We start from the raw sequence: 18,700 nt of genomic DNA on the forward strand, positions 1-18,700 counted from the left end.
AAAGGCTTATGATAGGGTAGACAGAAAGGCACTGTGGGAGGTTATGCAGATTTATGGGATAGGAGGAAAGCTTTTGGGAGCTGTCAAGAGTTTTTATGAGAGTAGTAGAGCATGTGTTAGGATTAGAAATGGAGAGAGTGAGTGGTTTGAAGTAGAGGTGGGACTTCGTCAAGGATGCGTTATGTCGCCCTGGCTGTTCAACTTATACATGGATGGGGTGGTGCGAGAGGTGAATGCTAGGGTAGTGAGTCAGGGATTGGAGATGGTTAAAGAAAATGGAGAAAAGTGGGAGGTGAGCCAGCTGTTGTTTGCTGACGACACTGCGCTTGTGGCAGGGTCAGAGGAGGGATTGAGGAAGCTGGTGGCAGAGTTTGGGAGAGTATGTGATAGAAGAAAGCTAAAGATAAATGTGGGTAAAAGTAAGGTGATGAGATGTACAAGGGGTGAAAGTGGCAGTAGACTGGAAGTGAACATTAAGGGAGAGCGACTGGAGGAAGTGGATAGTTTTAGATACTTGGGTGCAAGTGTAGCAGGAAAAGGTGGAGTGAAGGTGGCGGTAGAATGTAGATTGAGAGAAGCGAGTAAATGCCTTGGTGGTTTAAAGAGTGTAATGAGGAATAGACATTTGGGAATGAATGCGAAGAGGAGACTGTATGAAGGAGTGATTGTGCCAACAGCACTGTATGGGGCAGAAACGTGGAACATAAGAGAAGAAGAGAGAAGGAGTTTGAATGTGTTTGAGATGAGGTGTCTGAGAAGTATGGTGGGGGTTACTAGGCTGGATAGAGTGAGAAATGAGGTGAGGAGGAGAACAGGGGTGAAAAAGGATTTGGGAGATAGGGTTGATGAAAGAATATTAGGATGGTTTGGACACATGGAAAGAATGAGTGAAGAAAGACTAGTAAAAGAGGTATGGAAGGCAGATGTGGAGGGAGTGAACATGAGGGGACGTCCTAGGATGAGGTGGATGGATGGGGTGAAGGGGGCTTTGGGGAAGAGGGGAATGTCTGTTGAGGAAGGAAGGGAGAGGACGGAAGACAGAGGTGAGTGGAGAATGGTTGTATATGGATGATGTTGTGACTGCATGAGGAGGAATGGGCGGGGGGTGGGGGGTGGGGTAGTATGTGTGAGTTAATTTTGACGCAGCCCGAAGGGATTTCTCCCCGTCCTCGACTTATATGCAAAGGGGGACGGAGAGGGGGGGTCGCCGATTAAATGAAGCGGCCTTGCTGTGGATGTACTGTGTCTTGCGACACTGCTTCTGACCCAGGGCGGTGGGCAGGGTGCAGGGATGACCCGTCATCCAGGAGGTGCTCAGATGAGAGGAAGGGTGGGAGGGGTGTGGAGTGTATTTAGGGATGAAATGGGTGGGAGTGTTTTTATGCCTTTCCCTTTTTGGCTACCTCCCTTGGAAGGGGGAAAAAGCCTTGGTATATGTATGTATGTATTAAGTACTTAATATACATTCACTTTCCTATAGATATATGGAATACTAATGCTATTCGTCTTTGTTGAAGTTGCTATATTTAGTTATTTCTTTCTTTCCAGATGGAAAATGCAATGGAAATTTCATCTGAAGGGTCAGCAGGTAGCAGCAGCCATGAAATGGGAGACGAAGATTTCGCACCAAGAACGACTTCGGAGCCTCATTTTCCAAGTCAGAGTGAGCTAGATGACTTAATCAGAGACTTAGGTCTTACTAAGTCAGGAGCTGAGCTTCTTACATCAAGGATGAAAGAATGGAATCTACTAGGAGAAGACTGCAGGACATCTTTGTACCGGAAACGACATGAAGAATTTAAAATTTACTATGACTTTAGTGATGATATGTGTTATTGTAAGGATGTTACTGGTTTGTTTACAGCCCTTGGACTCGAACATGATCCTGCAGAATGGCGACTGTTCATAGATAGCTCAACACGAAGTCTCAAAGCAGTATTGCTCCACAATAGAAATAAAAACCCATCTTTGCCTCTTGCACACTCAGTACAGAAGAAAGAAAACTATCATAATGTCAAACAGCTTCTTGAAAAAATCAATTATGCTGAATTCAAATGGGATGTTTGTGGTGATTTCAAGATGCTAGCCTTTTTGCCTGGCTTACAAGGGGGATACACAAAGTATTCCTGTTTTCTTTGTTTATGGGACAGCAGGACTGATGATGATCATTATAATAAAGTTCATTGGCCCCCAAGAGTTGAACTGCAGCCAGGAATGTTAAATGTTCTCAGACAGCCTCTAGTAGATTCGAAAAAAGTTTTATTACCCCCACTTCATATCAAGCTAGGGTTAATTAAACAGTTTGTGAAGGCTTTGGATTTTGGAGGCGAAACTTTCCAAGAAATTTGTCTCATGTTTCCCAAGCTATCTGAGGCTAAGCTCAAGGGTGGTATATTTGTTGGACCCCAGGTAAACAAAATGTTGAAGTCGGAGAAACTGGAAAGAGCGATGATGAAAGTTGAAAGAGAAGCTTGGTGTTCATTTCGTGATGTAGTTCGTGGATTCCTAGGAAATCACAAGGACCCTAATTATAAACAAATAGTGGCAAAGCTTATTGAGAACTTCAGGAAACTTGGTTGTCGTATGTCCTTGAAGATACATTTCTTGCATTCTCACCAAGATTTCTTCCCCGAAAACTTGGGGGCTGTCAGTGAGGAGCATGGCGAGAGATTTCATCAGGATATCGCAACTATGGAAAGAAGATATCAAGGACGATGGAATACTGCTATGATTACATATGGTCACTAGTCAGAAAAGACGAAAGCATGCATTCTAGAAAATCTCGATCGTCAAAGCACTTCTAATCATGAGAAGAGTCATCAAAACACTTGCAGTGCAAAGTTGTGTTGTTTATTTTGTTCTTACTAATATTGTAGCTCTTGAAATACACTTCATATTATGAAAAAAATACTAGATGTTGTATAATTATCCTTAGAATGCTAAAGTAGATTGAATCAATTAACTACTGTAGAGAAAGGTTGCGTATATAACAAAATATAAAATCAAGAATAAATAAAGAAATATCGATGTTACGTCAAAACTAATGTGATATTTGGATTCAGTGACACGAAATACATATATAAACATGAAAAAATACAAATAAACAAAACATGTGTTACATTGTGTAATCTTCCTTTTAGGTGTTATTACATTATCTCTCCCCTTTTCTTCTCCCCCCTTATCTCTTTATTTCTTTCCCTATATGTCCCCTAGTACCTTTGTCTGGAACCATTCCCTACATGAATATTTTGTCACTGTCTGCTGTTTTTCTGCCAAAAGTAGTGTCTTAGCCATTTCTTTGGAAGAAGGATTTAGAAGAATCTTTAAGTATACATTTTGTCCTGTTCTGTGAGTGACAGTAAGACCTTATTTGTGATGAGATTGGGTGTTTTTTTAAGTCCAGTCATGTGAGCTACCTGTATTGGGTAAAATATGTGTAAAAAAAAAAAAAAAAAAAAAAAAAAAAAAAAAAAAAAAAAATCTTTTTGTTTTCTTGCATGTAGAGAGATGGTGAAGATGGATGATAAAGATGAATCACAGTGCTATGATGATGTCTACTTTGATTCAGATGAAGAAGATGGTGAAGGTGAGTTGAAAGTAAAACCTATTAGTTGTGACCTGATTTTTTTAACAGTTTTATTTCATTTCTTTTTAGACCTAAAAATAATGCTGTACTAATTTTTTACCTCAAATTTTGTTGAAAGATATGATGTTTTGAAGTATTATAACCTTATATTATTTACATTGATAACTTGTTTGATTGTATCTTATGGCTAATTTGTATTTAGAGTGATTTTAAGAATATTTCTTCTCGGTGTACATTAATCCTTTTTATATTGAGTATTAGATATTCAAGGACAATATATTTTCCCATGGTCAAATGTACCTATCTATATACCAAGGGCTTCTTCCCCCCTTATAAGGGAGGCCGTTTCACTCCCATCCACCACCATTGTTTCCCTCATACCTTAACTCCTTGTGGGTAAAGGGTCATACTTGTCCCCTACCAGCTGCCCGGGTCAGAAGCAATGTAGCAAGACGCAATACATGGGTACAAGATGATTTGATTCAGCTATGTGGTACCCCAGTTGATAGCAAATGTGAAAAATATATTATGATAAGTCCCTTTCATACTTTGTAATGTTTTTCCTCCTTAGTTGTTGCTGTCTTAACAACATAATGTAATCAGAAGGAGGAAAACATACCAGGTGTGGCAGGTATTTGAGAACAAAGTAACGTCCGTGGAATAAGGAAAATGACACTGTAGATAGAGCATTTCAGTACCATTTACTGATCTGTACAGGTGAATACCTACCCAATGCATGTATTCATTTGATGAAACCACCATCATTCGCAATAACAGCTTCTAGACAACGTCTAAACAGCTGGCAGACAGTAATGAGGTGGGTCTTGGGAATGTTTGCCATTGGAGCTATAATAAGTTACGACTTGTAATGGAGGTCTTCATGAACCACATATGGGATGGTGGCCTCATCAATGTGCAACTCCCTGCCCAGTGCCCCTATGGACTTCCCAGGGTCTGCGTCCATGGCAGCTTAGACAGAACTGATGAATTCAAGTGTCCTGATACTGTCCGAGTGCCAGCAATGTTGTTTCCGGTGAGAAACAGTTACCACATCGCCACTGGCAGCATCAAGCTCCCTCTGAACTTTGAAAACAAACAACCTGGTGACATTCAGGAATACATAGATCTTGGAGTCGTGCCCTGCAGCCAAGGAGACGATTACAGCATACCTCTTCATTTCCTGAGTGATCCTTGGTTCCGCCATGTTCAGCCTGGATAAAGAAAAAAAATTAATGGTTGACTGTGGCATCTAGAATACTAAGTATTTACCTAGTTGTATTTTGCGGGAAGGGGGGCTATGCTCGTGGTGTTTCGCCTTTGTATCTTGCAGTGTCTAGTTTACTTTTAAACTCATGAATGGTTTTTGCGCATACTATTTCATTATCCAGTTTGTTCCAAGTGTCCACTACTCCATGTGGAAAACTGTTTTTCTTCAGTTCTCTTCTGTAGCTATGTATTTTATTTTATTTCCATGTCCTCTTGTGTTTCTCTTGTCCCAGTTTAGTAAGTCCTCTCTATCGAGTATCTCTGTGGTTTTCATGATTCTGTAGATGGTCAGTAGGTCACCTCTCTCTCTTCTTTGCTCCAGCGTCGGTAACTCTAGCCAATCTCTCCTCGTATGATAGGTTTGCAAGTGCAGGTGCCATTTTTGTTGCTGCTCTCTGGATTCTTTCTATTTTCTTTATATTCTTTTTGGTACTGGGTGACCACAATGTCGCTGCATACTCTAGTCTAGGCCTTATCAATGTAACCAATATTTTTTTTATCATGTCTTCGTCCAAGTATGCAAATGCCACTTTTATTGATCTTAGCAAGTTGTAAGCCTCCCCGACAATTTTGTGTATCTGTTTATCATAGGACAAGTCGTTTGTGATAATTACCCCCAAATCTTTTTTGGATCCTGCCTTCTTTACCTCCTTTGTTCCAATTGTATATTTTCCTGATATTCTGTTTTTCACAGATAAGGTGTGTTCTCATATACCTGCCGTACCCGGTATGATATTTGACACTTTATCCTGATTTTGTTATTGGAAAATTATGGCAATCTCAGACCTTGGTAGCAGTGAGTTTAGCAATTAATTTACTGAATCAATTTATAGATATACTAAATTGTTTTAATGGTCAGTAGGTATTTGGTTTTACATTTGTTTATGTTAGAGTAGATGCATTTTTGGGTTACCATTAGGTGAATGATAGCATCCATTGAAGGATTTAGTTCCATGTATATGATATATGAAATGTTGAATTTCATAATATTGTAGTACATAGAGTCCCTCAAGTAACGCGGATGCGAATAACACGGATTCAATCATACGCGGATTTTATTTCAAAACCATCTCAAATGTAGAGAACCATTTTAAAATTCGCGCCGAGTCGGGCACGCATACGCACACACGCGGCAACATCGCAAACATTTGTGGTGACTGCTTTCTATTTTACCATATACAGTCAATCCTCATATAACACGGTCATTATGTACACAGGGAACTGCTCAAAAAGGGTGTTGGGCGAGGGGATAGCCCAGGGTGGCTACCTGCGGTTACGTGTCAACCTCCGGGTACTGATGCAGGATGGAGGGAGGGGGGTAGCCAACAAGCTTTAGCTTGTTGCTTCCACCACCTGCGCCGTGCTGTCGTGAAATTTTACCGCCCTAACCTGTTGAAGTGTAATGTTTCTTTCGTTTGGAACACAACTAATAAGTCTGATAATGACTACGCTTGTCATGTCTTAATTTCTCTTATGAGGTTCTTGTTGTTACTGGCAGTGGTGGTTTGGGAGACCAAAAACAGACATATACACGCTCGTGTAGACACGCACTCCCCCAATTGACAAGACTAGAGGAGAAACTTGATAAGATCGAACATTGGGAAGACAGCTTCGGTAACGTAACCAACATTGCGCAGAGAGTTGAAAAGTTGGAAGAACTAGAGAAGGCGAACAAAAATTTAACTAATGAAATACATACATACATATACCAAGGCTTTTTCCCCCTTCCAAGGGAGGTAGCCAAAAAGGGAAAGGCATAAAAACACTCCCACCCATTTCATCCCTAAATACCCTCCACACCCCTCCCACCCTTCCTCTCATCTGAGCACCTCCTGGATGACGGGTCATCCCTGCACCCTGCCCACCGCCCTGGGTCAGAAGCAGTGTTGCAAGACACAGTACATCCACAGCAAGGCCGCTTCATTTAATCGGCGACCCCCCCTCTCCATCCCCCTTTGCATATAAGGCGAGGACGGGGAGAAATCCCTTCGGGCTGCGTCAAAATTTACTCACACATACTACCCCGCCCATTTCTCCTCATGCAGTCACAACATCAATCATATACAACCATTCTCCACTCACCTCTGTCTTCCGTCCTCTCCCTTCCTTCCTCAACAGACATTCCCCTCTTCCCCAAAGCCCCCTTCACCCCATCCATCCACCTCATCCTAGGACGTCCCCTCATGTTCACTCCCTCCACATCTGCCTTCCATACCTCTTTTACTAGTCTTTCTTCACTCATTCTTTCCATGTGTCCAAACCATCCTAATATTCTTTCATCAACCCTATCTCCCAAATCCTTTTTCACCCCTGTTCTCCTCCTCACCTCCTCATTTCTCACTCTATCCAGCCTAGTAACCCCCACCATACTTCTCAGACACCTCATCTCAAACACATTCAAACTCCTTCTCTCTTCTTCTCTTATGTTCCACGTTTCTGCCCCATACAGTGCTGTTGGCACAATCACTCCTTCATACAGTCTCCTCTTCGCATCCATTCCCAAATGTCTATTCCTCATTACACTCTTTAAACCACCAAGGCATTTACTCGCTTCTCTCAATCTACATTCTACCTCCACCTTCACTCCACCTTTTCCTGCTACATTTGCACCCAAGTATCTAAAACTATCCACTTCCTCCAGTCGCTCTCCCTTAATGTTCACTTCCAGTCTACTGCCACTTTCACCCCTTGTACATCTCATCACCTTACTTTTACCCACATTTATCTTTAGCTTTCTTCTATCACATACTCTCCCAAACTCTGCCACCAGCTTCCTCAATCCCTCCTCTGACCCTGCCACAGTAGAGAAGAATTAAAAAGACAGTTAAAAGAAGTAAAAGAGGAGAATGAAGAATTAAAGAGGAATAATAAAGACAATAAAGAGGCCATAGCAAAAGAAGCACAGGGTTGGAAAAAAATCCAGGAAAACAGTAAAGTTGCATTTACTGATATAATTAAACAGCAAATGAAAGAACAAACTGAAGACTCAGTTATCAAAGTGTGAGACAGAAGGAGAATATAGTAAGAGACTTAGCAGATAAAAAGAAATGTATAATTATATTGGGAAAGGAAGAGAAACATAACCTAGATAGAACTTCAAGAATCAGTGAGGAAAAAGAAAAAGTAAGCAGCTTACTAGAATTAGTTCAGGAAGATGAACCTGAAATAATGAAACAAATTGAAGAGATGTTTAGACTCTGAAAATATAGTACAGATAAGACCAGACCAATTAAGATTAAATTCAGGTCACAAATGACAGCAGAGAATATCTTAGCAAAAACAGGGAAGCTAGCAGCAAGTGAACAATATAAAAAGGTATGGATAAAAAGGGAAATGAATAAAGAGGAAAGAGAGGAAGAAAAAATGAAAAGGAAAGAAGCTAAAAAAAAAAACGAGACCAGAACGGAGTCAGAAAAAGAAGAATTCTACTGGACAGTAGTGAATATGAAATTGAGGAAATGGACCATAACAGAGAGAAACAAAAAAGAAACAGAGCATACAATGGAAATAACAGAAAGTTAAGAGTGTCCTACACAAATATAGATGGATTAATAACAGGACTGAATGAACTGAACGAGTATCTGAAGGAAAAAGAACCGGACATAATGGGAATTGTAGAGACAAAATTAAAAGGTCCACTACCACCCAACAGCATAGAACACAATGCATATAATTATTGGATTAGAAACAGAGATAAAACAAGTGGGTGGAGTTATGTTCCTGACTAAGAAGGATATAAGCGTGAAGAGTGTCACATATGGAAAGAATAGAGTAGAGATGATTATGATAGAAGTAGAAGACAGAGATAAGAAGAGCAGAAAGTTTGTAATAAACTACGTGCCCCCAAAAACAGCCTCGTGGGAAGAGAGTGAACATAAAAGTATGTTAGAAGACACAAGAATAACATTAAACAAGATAATGGAAGATGGAGGAAGAATAGTTATGATGGGCGACTTTAATTGCAAAGAAATCTGCTGGGAAAAGATGACCGTAAAGGGTGGAGAAGACTCGTAGGGAAATGTTCTACTTGAGATGATTATTGACCACACAATGACACAATGGATTCAAGAGAACACTAGGTATAGAAATGAAGAAGAACCATCGAGACTAGACCTAATAATCACATCAGAACCTGAAATAGTGGAAAAGATAGAATACCAGGCACCAATAAGTAAAAGTGACCACATATTGATAGAACTAAATGAGAAAAATGCATGAAAAGAAATGAACAATATAGAAAAGGAAGATTGATGTATAAAAAACAAATTTTGATGAAATAAGAGAATTCTTTCAAAATGAAAACTGGGAAAGAATACACAAAGAAGATACAACAGTAGAAGAGAAATGGAATATTTTGACAAAAATTTATATAAAAGGAGTGGAAAAGTATGTCCCAAAAAAAAGAATATGTAAAGTGCTGGTACAATTAAAGTTGTAGGGAGTTAAAAGACAAAAGAGACAAAGCTTAGACCAAATTGAAGAAAAACAAAAGACCTGAAAAATGGAAAATATATACTTGTTATAGAAATGAATATGTACAAGCGTGCAGAGAGGAAAAGAGAAAATATGAAAAAGATGTCATAGAAAAATGTAAAGATCAACCAAAACTATTCTACAGATTTGTAAACAACAAACTTAAAAACAAACAAGATTTGGAGAAATTAAGACAAGGAGGAGTTGAATACACAGGAAATTGAAATGGCAGAAATTATGAACAGGCATTTTAAATCAGTTTACAAGGGAGAATATACAACCGGAAGAGATCGAATGGAAGGAGAAAGTCTCCCCTATGAAAGAAATAGAAGTAACATAGAATGAAATGATGAAACACTTGAGTAATCTTGATGTTAGAAAATCACATGGACAAGATGAAATAGCAAACTGGATTTTGAAAGAATGCAGAAATGAACTGGCATACAAAATACATAGCATAATAAATAGTTCCTTGAAAGAAGGAAAAGTTCCAGAAGATTGGAAAAAGCAAAAATAGTACCTATATATAAAGGAGGAAATAAAGAAGACCCTACCAACTATAGACCAGTCTCTCTAACAAGTACAATAGCAAAAATTTGTGAAAGAATTATCAAAAGTAAATGGGTAAAATATTTAGAAAAAAACAGCGTGCTAAATCCAAGGCAATTTGGATTCAGACAACGATGATCATGCATCACCAATTTGATGTTTCTATTCAAGGCTAATAGATATAATACAAGAAAGAGATGGATGGGCTGATTGTGCATATCTAGACCTAAAAAAAAACTTTTGACAAAGTACCACATAAGAAGTTGCTTAAGAAATTAGAAACTGAAGGAGGAATACAGGGCAAACTGCTTAAATGGATGGAAGACTTTTTGCAAGAAAGAAAAATGAGAGTAGTGATAAGAGACAAACACTCTAAATGGGATGACGTAATAAGCGGTGTTCCACAAGGAACAGTTCTGGTCCCAATAATGTTTGCTATATATATTAATGATATGGATGAAGAAATTGAAAGTCATATGAGCTTCTTTGCAGATGATGCAAAACTATTAAAAAAAATGAACACCGAAGAAGATTGTGAGTCACTACAGAGTGATCTAAATAAAGTATGGGAATGGAGTAGGAAGTGGGAGATGGAGTTCAACACTAAAAAGTGTAGTATAATGGAATTTGGAAAAAGCAAAAACAGAATAACAGGATCATATAAATTGGGAGAAGAAGGAATAAAAAAAGTAGAAAATGAGAAGGACCTGGGAGTCATTGTTATGAATAATATGTCACCTGAGAAACATATAAATAAGATTTTTGGAGAAACTTATAATTTAATAAGAACAATCAAAATGGCATTTACATACTTGGATGAAGAAATGGTGAAGAAAATTCTAACCACTCTGATAAGACCAAGATTGGAATATGCAGCAACAATGTGGTCACCAAGTACAAAAAAAAATGTATAAAAAAAACTTGAAAAAATACAAAGAGCAATTACAAAATTGGCACCAACACTCTCAAAACTATCATATGAAGAGAGACTAGCAAAACTTGAACTACAGACACTAGAGCAAAGAAGAGAGGAGATTTGATAGCTATTTACAAAATCATGAAAGGCATAGAAATTATTGGTAGAGAGAATCTGATAAAATGGGATGATAGAAATACAAGAGGGCACAGGAAGAAAATCAAGAAAGACAGCTATAGAAGAGATCTGAAAAAGAACAGCTTTCCTCACAGAGTAATAGACTGTTGGAACAAGTTAAATGAGAAAGTGGTGTGTGCAAAAACAATACATGAATTTAAAAATAGTTTAGATAAAATGAGATATGAAGACTGGACACCACGAGCATAGCTCCCCTTCCCGTAAAATACAACTAGGTAAATACACGTAGACACGTGTTAGACAACCAGTGTATGTTGTGAATACGTGTGTGTGTACACACAAATACGAAAACAGACACACGCACGTACATGCTTACTTGTACATGTGAACACAGACACATACACGCACACACACACACACACACACACACACACGCCACACACACATACATACGCCACATACACCCATTCCTCGTTTAACGACCTACTCGGTTAACGACAACTCGGAGTAACGATGGGCTTTATGACAGACCAATATTCGTTTAACATAAATCTCCCGAAGTTACGACGTCGTGTACGATAATTAAGTTGGCTGAGGCAAATTTGTATGATGTTATAAATGTACTTGCACGGTGGATATTACCTGTGAGGTAAAGTGTTCTGAAGCTTAGGTCTACATTACCATCCTGCAAGCTGCAAAAACTACCTGGGGTACAGTATACAGTATACCGGTAGTGGTAAATTTTTAGTTTCGACCATGGGCGCAATATAACAATAGAAAATTAATTATTAATTTTGTAAATTATAATGTATCAACGTAATATGCAATTTTGTGAGCGGAAATAAAAAAAATGCTAAAACAGATTTCGTAAGTAACAAAGTCATGTCGGACGAATGGTACACCATGTTTGTTATGATAGATGCCGATGTCGAAGAAATGAAAGGATGATAAATTCGTCTAACCTAAACTAAACTAACCTAACCTGTGTTTAATAAATCATTACCTGCAAATTAAATGTCATCCGGCTCTTCCTCGTTGTTGTCGTCGTGAGAGACATTGGCAGACGACAAGATGGCGTCCCGAGCCTATGCTACCGACTTCGTTCATTAGCATATTTTCTTGTAGCAAGGTATTTTTTACTTTCATTTCCGCCCACAAAATTGCATATTACGTTGATACATTTTAATTTACAAAATTAATAATTAATTTTCTATTGCGCCCATGGTCGAAACTAAAAAAATACCCCGGTATTCAATATGCAATGTCAGCATACGCGGATTTGGTCATATACGGTAATTTCAGGAACCTAACCACCGTAAGTAAACAGTAAATAAAGCTTTAATGTACTGTATAAAAGAGGGAAAATACACGAAAATAAAGATACATGTATTTCTGGACATTGTACATACAGTACATGAGTACATGTACGTATATGTATACACTTTCGCTTAACGACCAATTCGGTTAACGACGGCGCGCTGGTCCCAATTGTCGTCGTTAAACGAGGAGTGGTTGTACACACACATATACATATGCCACATACACACACACGTGTATACGCCACATACACACATATATGTATATACGCCACATACACATATGCATATACGCCACATCCATATGTATATACACACAAACACATACATATGCCACAAACGCCACATACATACACCACATACACGCGCGCACACACACGCGCACGCACACACACACGTACACATACACACACACACGCTCGTCGAAGCAACACCGCCCGTCGTCGCTGTCGTCGCGCGACCAAGAAGAAGAGGATTTACGACGAAAAAGGAAAACCTGGTTTGTACTGTAGGGGTGGGGAGTGAACGTGAGTGCCCGAAATGGTATCTATGCAGTGCTAGTTAATTGTGTTAACTCGAAATTAGCAAAAATTAATTAAAACGACTCGAAAGCCAGTTGCGAATCAGAGCCATCTGGCGGCAATCCACTGAACCGCGATGTAAACAATCAACAAAGCACGTGTTACGACAATGATTTCTTAGGGTTTGGTAAGTACGAAAGAAAGAACTTAAGTAGATTATTAGAGATAGAGAGAGAGATGAGCAAAAATAGGACTCGGTGGGAAAATGAAATCATGGACTTAAGAAAAGAGGTCATTGGTTTAATTGATTGTTTAACTAAGACTAACCATGAAATTTCTGACCTGAGAAAAGCTAACTTGGATCTTACAAACGAAATTAAAGAAATGAAAAGAGACATAAATGAACTGAAGAATGATAATGAAAAGAAGAAAACTAATGATAATAACAATAGCGAAAATCTAAAGCAGGAAGTGAACAACAAATTACAAGAATTGACACAAAAGATCGAAGAAAACTTAGGTGGGGACAGTATCCAGGAAATTAAGAAGTGGAAAGAAAATATTGAAAATAAAGAAATTGCTTTCAAAGAAATAGTCAAGCAGCAAATGCAAGATAATGCAAAAGACACAATCATTCAAGTGATTAACGAAAAACCAAATTGGGTCAGGGACACAGTAGATAGGAAGAAATGTATTGTGGTTTATGGGCTTAAAGAAAAACAAGGATTGGCAAGGTACATGAGAGAAAAAGAAGAAAAAGAGACAGCAGTAGAAATCCTTAATGAAATTCAGGGGGGAGACAGTGATTCAGGCACAGACCTAGAAGAGACTTACAGAATTGGTCGCTATACTAAGGATAGGAATCGACCTCTAAAGATAAAACTAAGGTCACAAGTGGTAGTAGAAGACATATTTGAAAAAGTAGGTAACTTGGCAAAGAGTGAAAAATACAATAAGATATGGATAAAAAGAGAAATGAGTACTGAGGAATTAGAAAAAGAAAGGGCACTAAGAGAAGAAGCAAAGGAAAAAAACTTGAAAAGATCGGAGACAGAATGCAAAGAATTCCAGTGGAGAGTAATAGACTTGAGATTAAGACAATGGCGCTTCAAAACGAACAAAACAAGGGAAGAAGAAACCAGGGAGAAGGAAGAAAATTAAAAGTGGCATATACCAACATTGACGGACTAATTTCGGGACTGAACGAACTCAATGATTATCTGTTAGAAGCAAAACCAGACATAATGGGAATTGTAGAGACTAAACTAAGAGGTGAAATACCATCCACTGTTATCGGACAAGGTTTATACAACTACTGGATAAAAAACAGGGACAAGAAACAGGGAGGGGGAATCATGTTCTTGGCCAAGAAAGACCTAAAGGTGACAAAAATTGCAGAGGGCAAAGGTAATGCTGAATTGATCATGATAAAAGTCGAAGGCAAGAATATGAAAAGTAGAAAGTTTGTGGTGACTTATGTGCCTCCAAAAACAAGCGCTTGGAAAGAAATCGAACATACAAAAATGCTAGATGATACAAGAAAATCACTCAATGAGATACTAATGGGTAAGGGTAATCTGGTAGTTATGGGGGACTTCAATTGCAAAGAAATTTGTTGGGACAGCATGACAGTGCAAGGAGGAGATGACTCGTGGGGCAATGTACTGCTAGATATGACCATGGAGTACACAATGACCCAATGGGTCCGTGAAAACACAAGGTACAGAAATAATGAAGAGCCATCGAATCTAGATCTAATATTTACAACAGAGCCTGAAATAGTGCATAAAGTCTATGAGACACCAATTGGAAAGAGTGACCATGTACTCATCGAAACTATACTAAAGGAAGAAATAGACAGAGAGAGGAACGAAAAGCATAGGAAAGGAAGACTGAGGTACAACAAAACAGACTTTACAAAACTAAAGACATTCTTCCGGAATGCAAACTGGGAAATATTTTACAGGGAAGAAACAACAGTGGAAGAGAAATGGAATATATTGATGGAAAACTACAATGAAGGGGTAAACAGGCATGTACCAAGACAAAAGCGAGAGAGAGAGTACATTAAATGTTGGTTCAACAAAAGATGCAGTGAGGCAAAAGACAGAAGGGACAAAGCTTGGAAAAAGTGGAGAAAAGACAAAAAACAAAGCAAATGGCAAATTTATGTTAACTATAGAAATGAGTATGTTAATGTGAGAAGAGAGGAGAAAAGGAACCATGAGAAGGATATTATAGACAAATGCAAAGAGCAACCCAAACTATTCTATTCTTAAAAACAAACAGGAATTGGTGAAACTATGCCAAGGAAACATAGAATACACAGAAGATTTAGAGATGGCCGAAGTCATGAACAATCACTTTAAATCTGTTTTCACCAGAGAGAAAATACCAAATTGTGACATAGATAAAAACAAGAAATCTCCCCTCATGAATGAGTTTACAGCATCACTAAAGGAAATATCAGAACATTTATCAAGGCTGGATGTCAGAAAATCACATGGCCCGGACGGTATTGCAAATTGGATTCTAAAGGAGTGCAAAGAAGAACTAACAGACAAAATACACATCTTAATAAACAGCTCACTCAAAGAAGGAAAGATACCCGAGGACTGGAAAAACGCTAACATTGTACCAATACACAAAGGAGGAAACAAAGAAGAACCCACCAACTATAGGCCAGTATCACTAACAAGCACCATAGCCAAAATTTGTGAGAAAATAATCAAGAATAGATGGGTAAAACATCTGGAAGACAATGACATATTAAACCCAAGACAATTCGGATTCAGACAAGGAAGATCATGCTCCACAAACTTAATATGCTTTTACTCAAGACTAATAGACATAGTGCAAGAAAGAAATGGATGGGCTGATTGTGCATTCCTAGACTTGCAAAAAGCCTTTGACAAAGTACCACACAGAAAACTACTAAAAAAACTGGAACACATAGGAGGAATACAGGGAAACCTACTAAAATGGATAGAGGACTTTCTGACTGGTAGAAAGATGAGAGTAGTGCTCAGAGAAAAATATTCAGACTGGAAAGAGGTGATCAGTGGAGTACCGCAAGGATCTGTGCTGGCACCAATAATGTTTGCTATCTATATGAATGACATGGATGAGGACGTGAACTGCTACATGAGCTTCTTTGCCGATGATGCCAAACTGCTAAGGAAAATAGAAACTGATGAGGACTGTGAAGCACTGCAAGAAGACCTAAATAGGGTATGGAACTGGAGTCAGAAATGGGAAGTGGACTTTAATACTAAGAAGTGTAGCATAATGGAGTTTGGAAAAAGCAAAAACAGAATATCAGGAAAATATACAATTGGAAACAAAGAAGTAAAGAAAGTAGGATCCGAAAAAGATTTGGGAGTAATTATCACGAATGACTTGTCCTATGATATACAGATTAACAAAATTGTCGGGGAGACTTACAACTTGCTAAGATCAATAAAAGTGGCGTTTACATACTTGGACGAAGACATGATGGAAAAAATATTGGTTACATTGATAAGGCCTAGATTAGAGTATGCAGCGACATTGTGGTCCCCCAGTACCAAAAAGAATATAAAGAAAATAGAAAGAATCCAAAGAGCAGCTACAAAAATGGCACCTGCACTTGCAAACCTATCATACGAGGAGAGATTGGCTAAACTGGAGTTACCGACACTGGAGCAATGAAGAGAGAGAGGTGACCTATTGACCATCTACAGAATCATGAAAGGCACAGAGGTACTCGATAGTGAGAACTTACTTAACTGGGACAAAAGAAACACAAGAGGACATGGAAAGAAAATAAAAAAACATAGCTATAGAAGAGAACTGAAGAAAAACAGTTTTCCTCATAGAGTTTTGGACACTTGGAACAAACTGGACAATGGAATAGTATGCGCAAAAACCATTCATGAGTTTAAAAACAAACTAGACACTGCAAGATACAAAGGCGGGACATCACGAGCATAGCTCCCCTTCCCGCAAAATACAACTAGGTAAATACACACCCTTTCACACACACACACACCCTTTCACCGAATGGACGGCGAGAACTGGTGTTCCAAAGAAAAAGGAAAAACTACGTGGATCTCAACATCCAGAGAAGTGCCTTTTTGTATTTATAGGGAAGGGGAGTGCTCGTGGAATAGTGGGGAAGTGATAGGGAAGGAGAAGGGAAGGGATATTGAGGGAAATGGAAGGAAATGAGGAAGGGGAGGACTTGGTCCAGGAGTCCAGGCAGATTGTAAACAAACGCCGAACGGATGACTTGGATCTCGATTTTGGGACTAACAAAATTGTAAAGATCAGAAACATAGATAAAAGCAGTTCAATGGAAGGTGAGGATAATAATTTTCAAGGATTTAATGAGGGGGCGGCGGATACCAACCTCCCCCGACTGGCAAAACTGGAGGAAAAACTTGAACAAATGACTGAGCATTGGGAGATTAGGTTTGGCAAGATGTCAAAAATTGCCGAGAGGTTTGAAAAATAGGAAGAACTAGAGAAGGCGAACAAAAACTTAACTGATGAAATAGAAGACTGTGCCGTTACGAGAGGTAACGGGGCTTTTTTATATGTCCGTGTATCCCCATGTTTACATATCTTTTTGTCGTAAGGCTCGTTTCCCCTCGGAAGAGGTTTCCAAGTTTGTTTTTCGTAATGTTTAATTTAAGTATGCTGCGAGCAGAAGCTTCGTCTGCTTAAGAATACTATCGTTGTAAGTTGTCTGCAAGCTGTGCTGCAAGATAGCATCTCATTATTTGTACAATGTTCACTTAAAGAATTAGACTTAAGAAGGTGTGTAAGAACCGGTTACTGTGGGTGATGTCACGTCACCTCTAGGCGCCAGTCTTGGTCCGATCTAGAAAGATGTACACACCCCACGCCTAGCCAAACCATGTAAGTCTTAAAACTCTTTGTATTTGAGGTTTAGAGTATTCTAGTGCATCCTTTGTAATACCCTCTTCTTGTGTAGCCTTTAGCCTATAGTAATTATAGTACTTTTTACAGTTTTTCATCAATTCCAACGTATTATCGAACGATGGATCAGATCTGCATTAAATACGCATCAAATATCCCCGTGATTCTATAACCTTCAGTCCCAAGTCTGTCTACGTCACGGACGCTATGATGTTGAATGTCTATTTCATCTGCGGAGTCCCAGTTGACTCCGCCATAATGAAAAAATGGTTCGATAGAAACGAACAGATGAAGAAAGCATAGGAATGAGGTTTCGGCCAGACCACGCCCTGCACGCCGTTGCCACGTCTAGATTCCCCTCGTCGTCACCACATGAACTTGATGTGTCGCCTTCCTGGCATAAGTTTGCGTGTGTGTGCTTGGGTGTTGTAGCGCAAGTTAAGTGTAGTGTAGTGTAGTGATCTTGTGTCGTCTTAGTGATCGCATCGGCGCGCGAGTGTGATGTGGCAACAACGTATGGTTGCCAAGTCCCAACAGTGTTTACATAACACCTCGTCGCAGTTAAGCATGTGTTTTTCCTTTGAAGGCAAGCTACCTTGCCTAAAATCCTGTCATATGTTAATATAAGCATGCGACTAATGTGCATTTTTAGATTGAACCAAATGTAGGGTTTAATCTGTTGTTGTCTACCTCAATAGTCGTATAGTTAGGAGTGTGGTAACGTACTCCGTGGTTTTCGATTAAGTTCGAGTTTTCCTTGTCTTCTTTATCATATTACTGTCTTGTCTCTCACTGTTTCTCTCGCTTGGCAATATGTCTTCCAACCACAGTATAGATGAAGGACCCGTCTCTGGTAGGGTCAGAGTCCTCACGGCTGAAGGGCAAGAGGCTTTTCAGAGAGCGTCTGATCAGCATGAAGAGAGGGTAAAGGCGAGTAGAGAAGGAGTACAAGCCTTATTGGAAGAACCGAATCATGGTCCTTGGTTGTATGAGGCCCACGCTGTGTACCAGG

At 39.1% G+C, this 18,700-nt stretch overlaps 1 protein-coding gene across 10 annotated transcripts in view; it reads left to right on the forward strand.

The window, feature by feature from the left end:
- Nucleotides 1–18,700, forward strand: part of LOC143019932 (E2F-associated phosphoprotein-like) — a 204,844-nt gene that overhangs the window by 108,108 nt on the left and 78,036 nt on the right. For 9 of the 10 annotated variants that reach the window (XM_076176313.1, XM_076176357.1, XM_076176261.1 and 6 more), the window contains one exon: nt 3,504–3,586. In XM_076176313.1, the coding sequence (XP_076032428.1) occupies nt 3,504–3,586 (83 nt within the window). The other variant, XM_076175962.1, reaches the window with a different exon arrangement.

Source organism: Oratosquilla oratoria, chromosome 1 (genome assembly GCF_046742065.1).
Source record: "Oratosquilla oratoria isolate Oo_2021 chromosome 1, ASM4674206v1, whole genome shotgun sequence".
Taxonomy (NCBI): Eukaryota; Metazoa; Arthropoda; class Malacostraca; order Stomatopoda; family Squillidae; genus Oratosquilla; species Oratosquilla oratoria.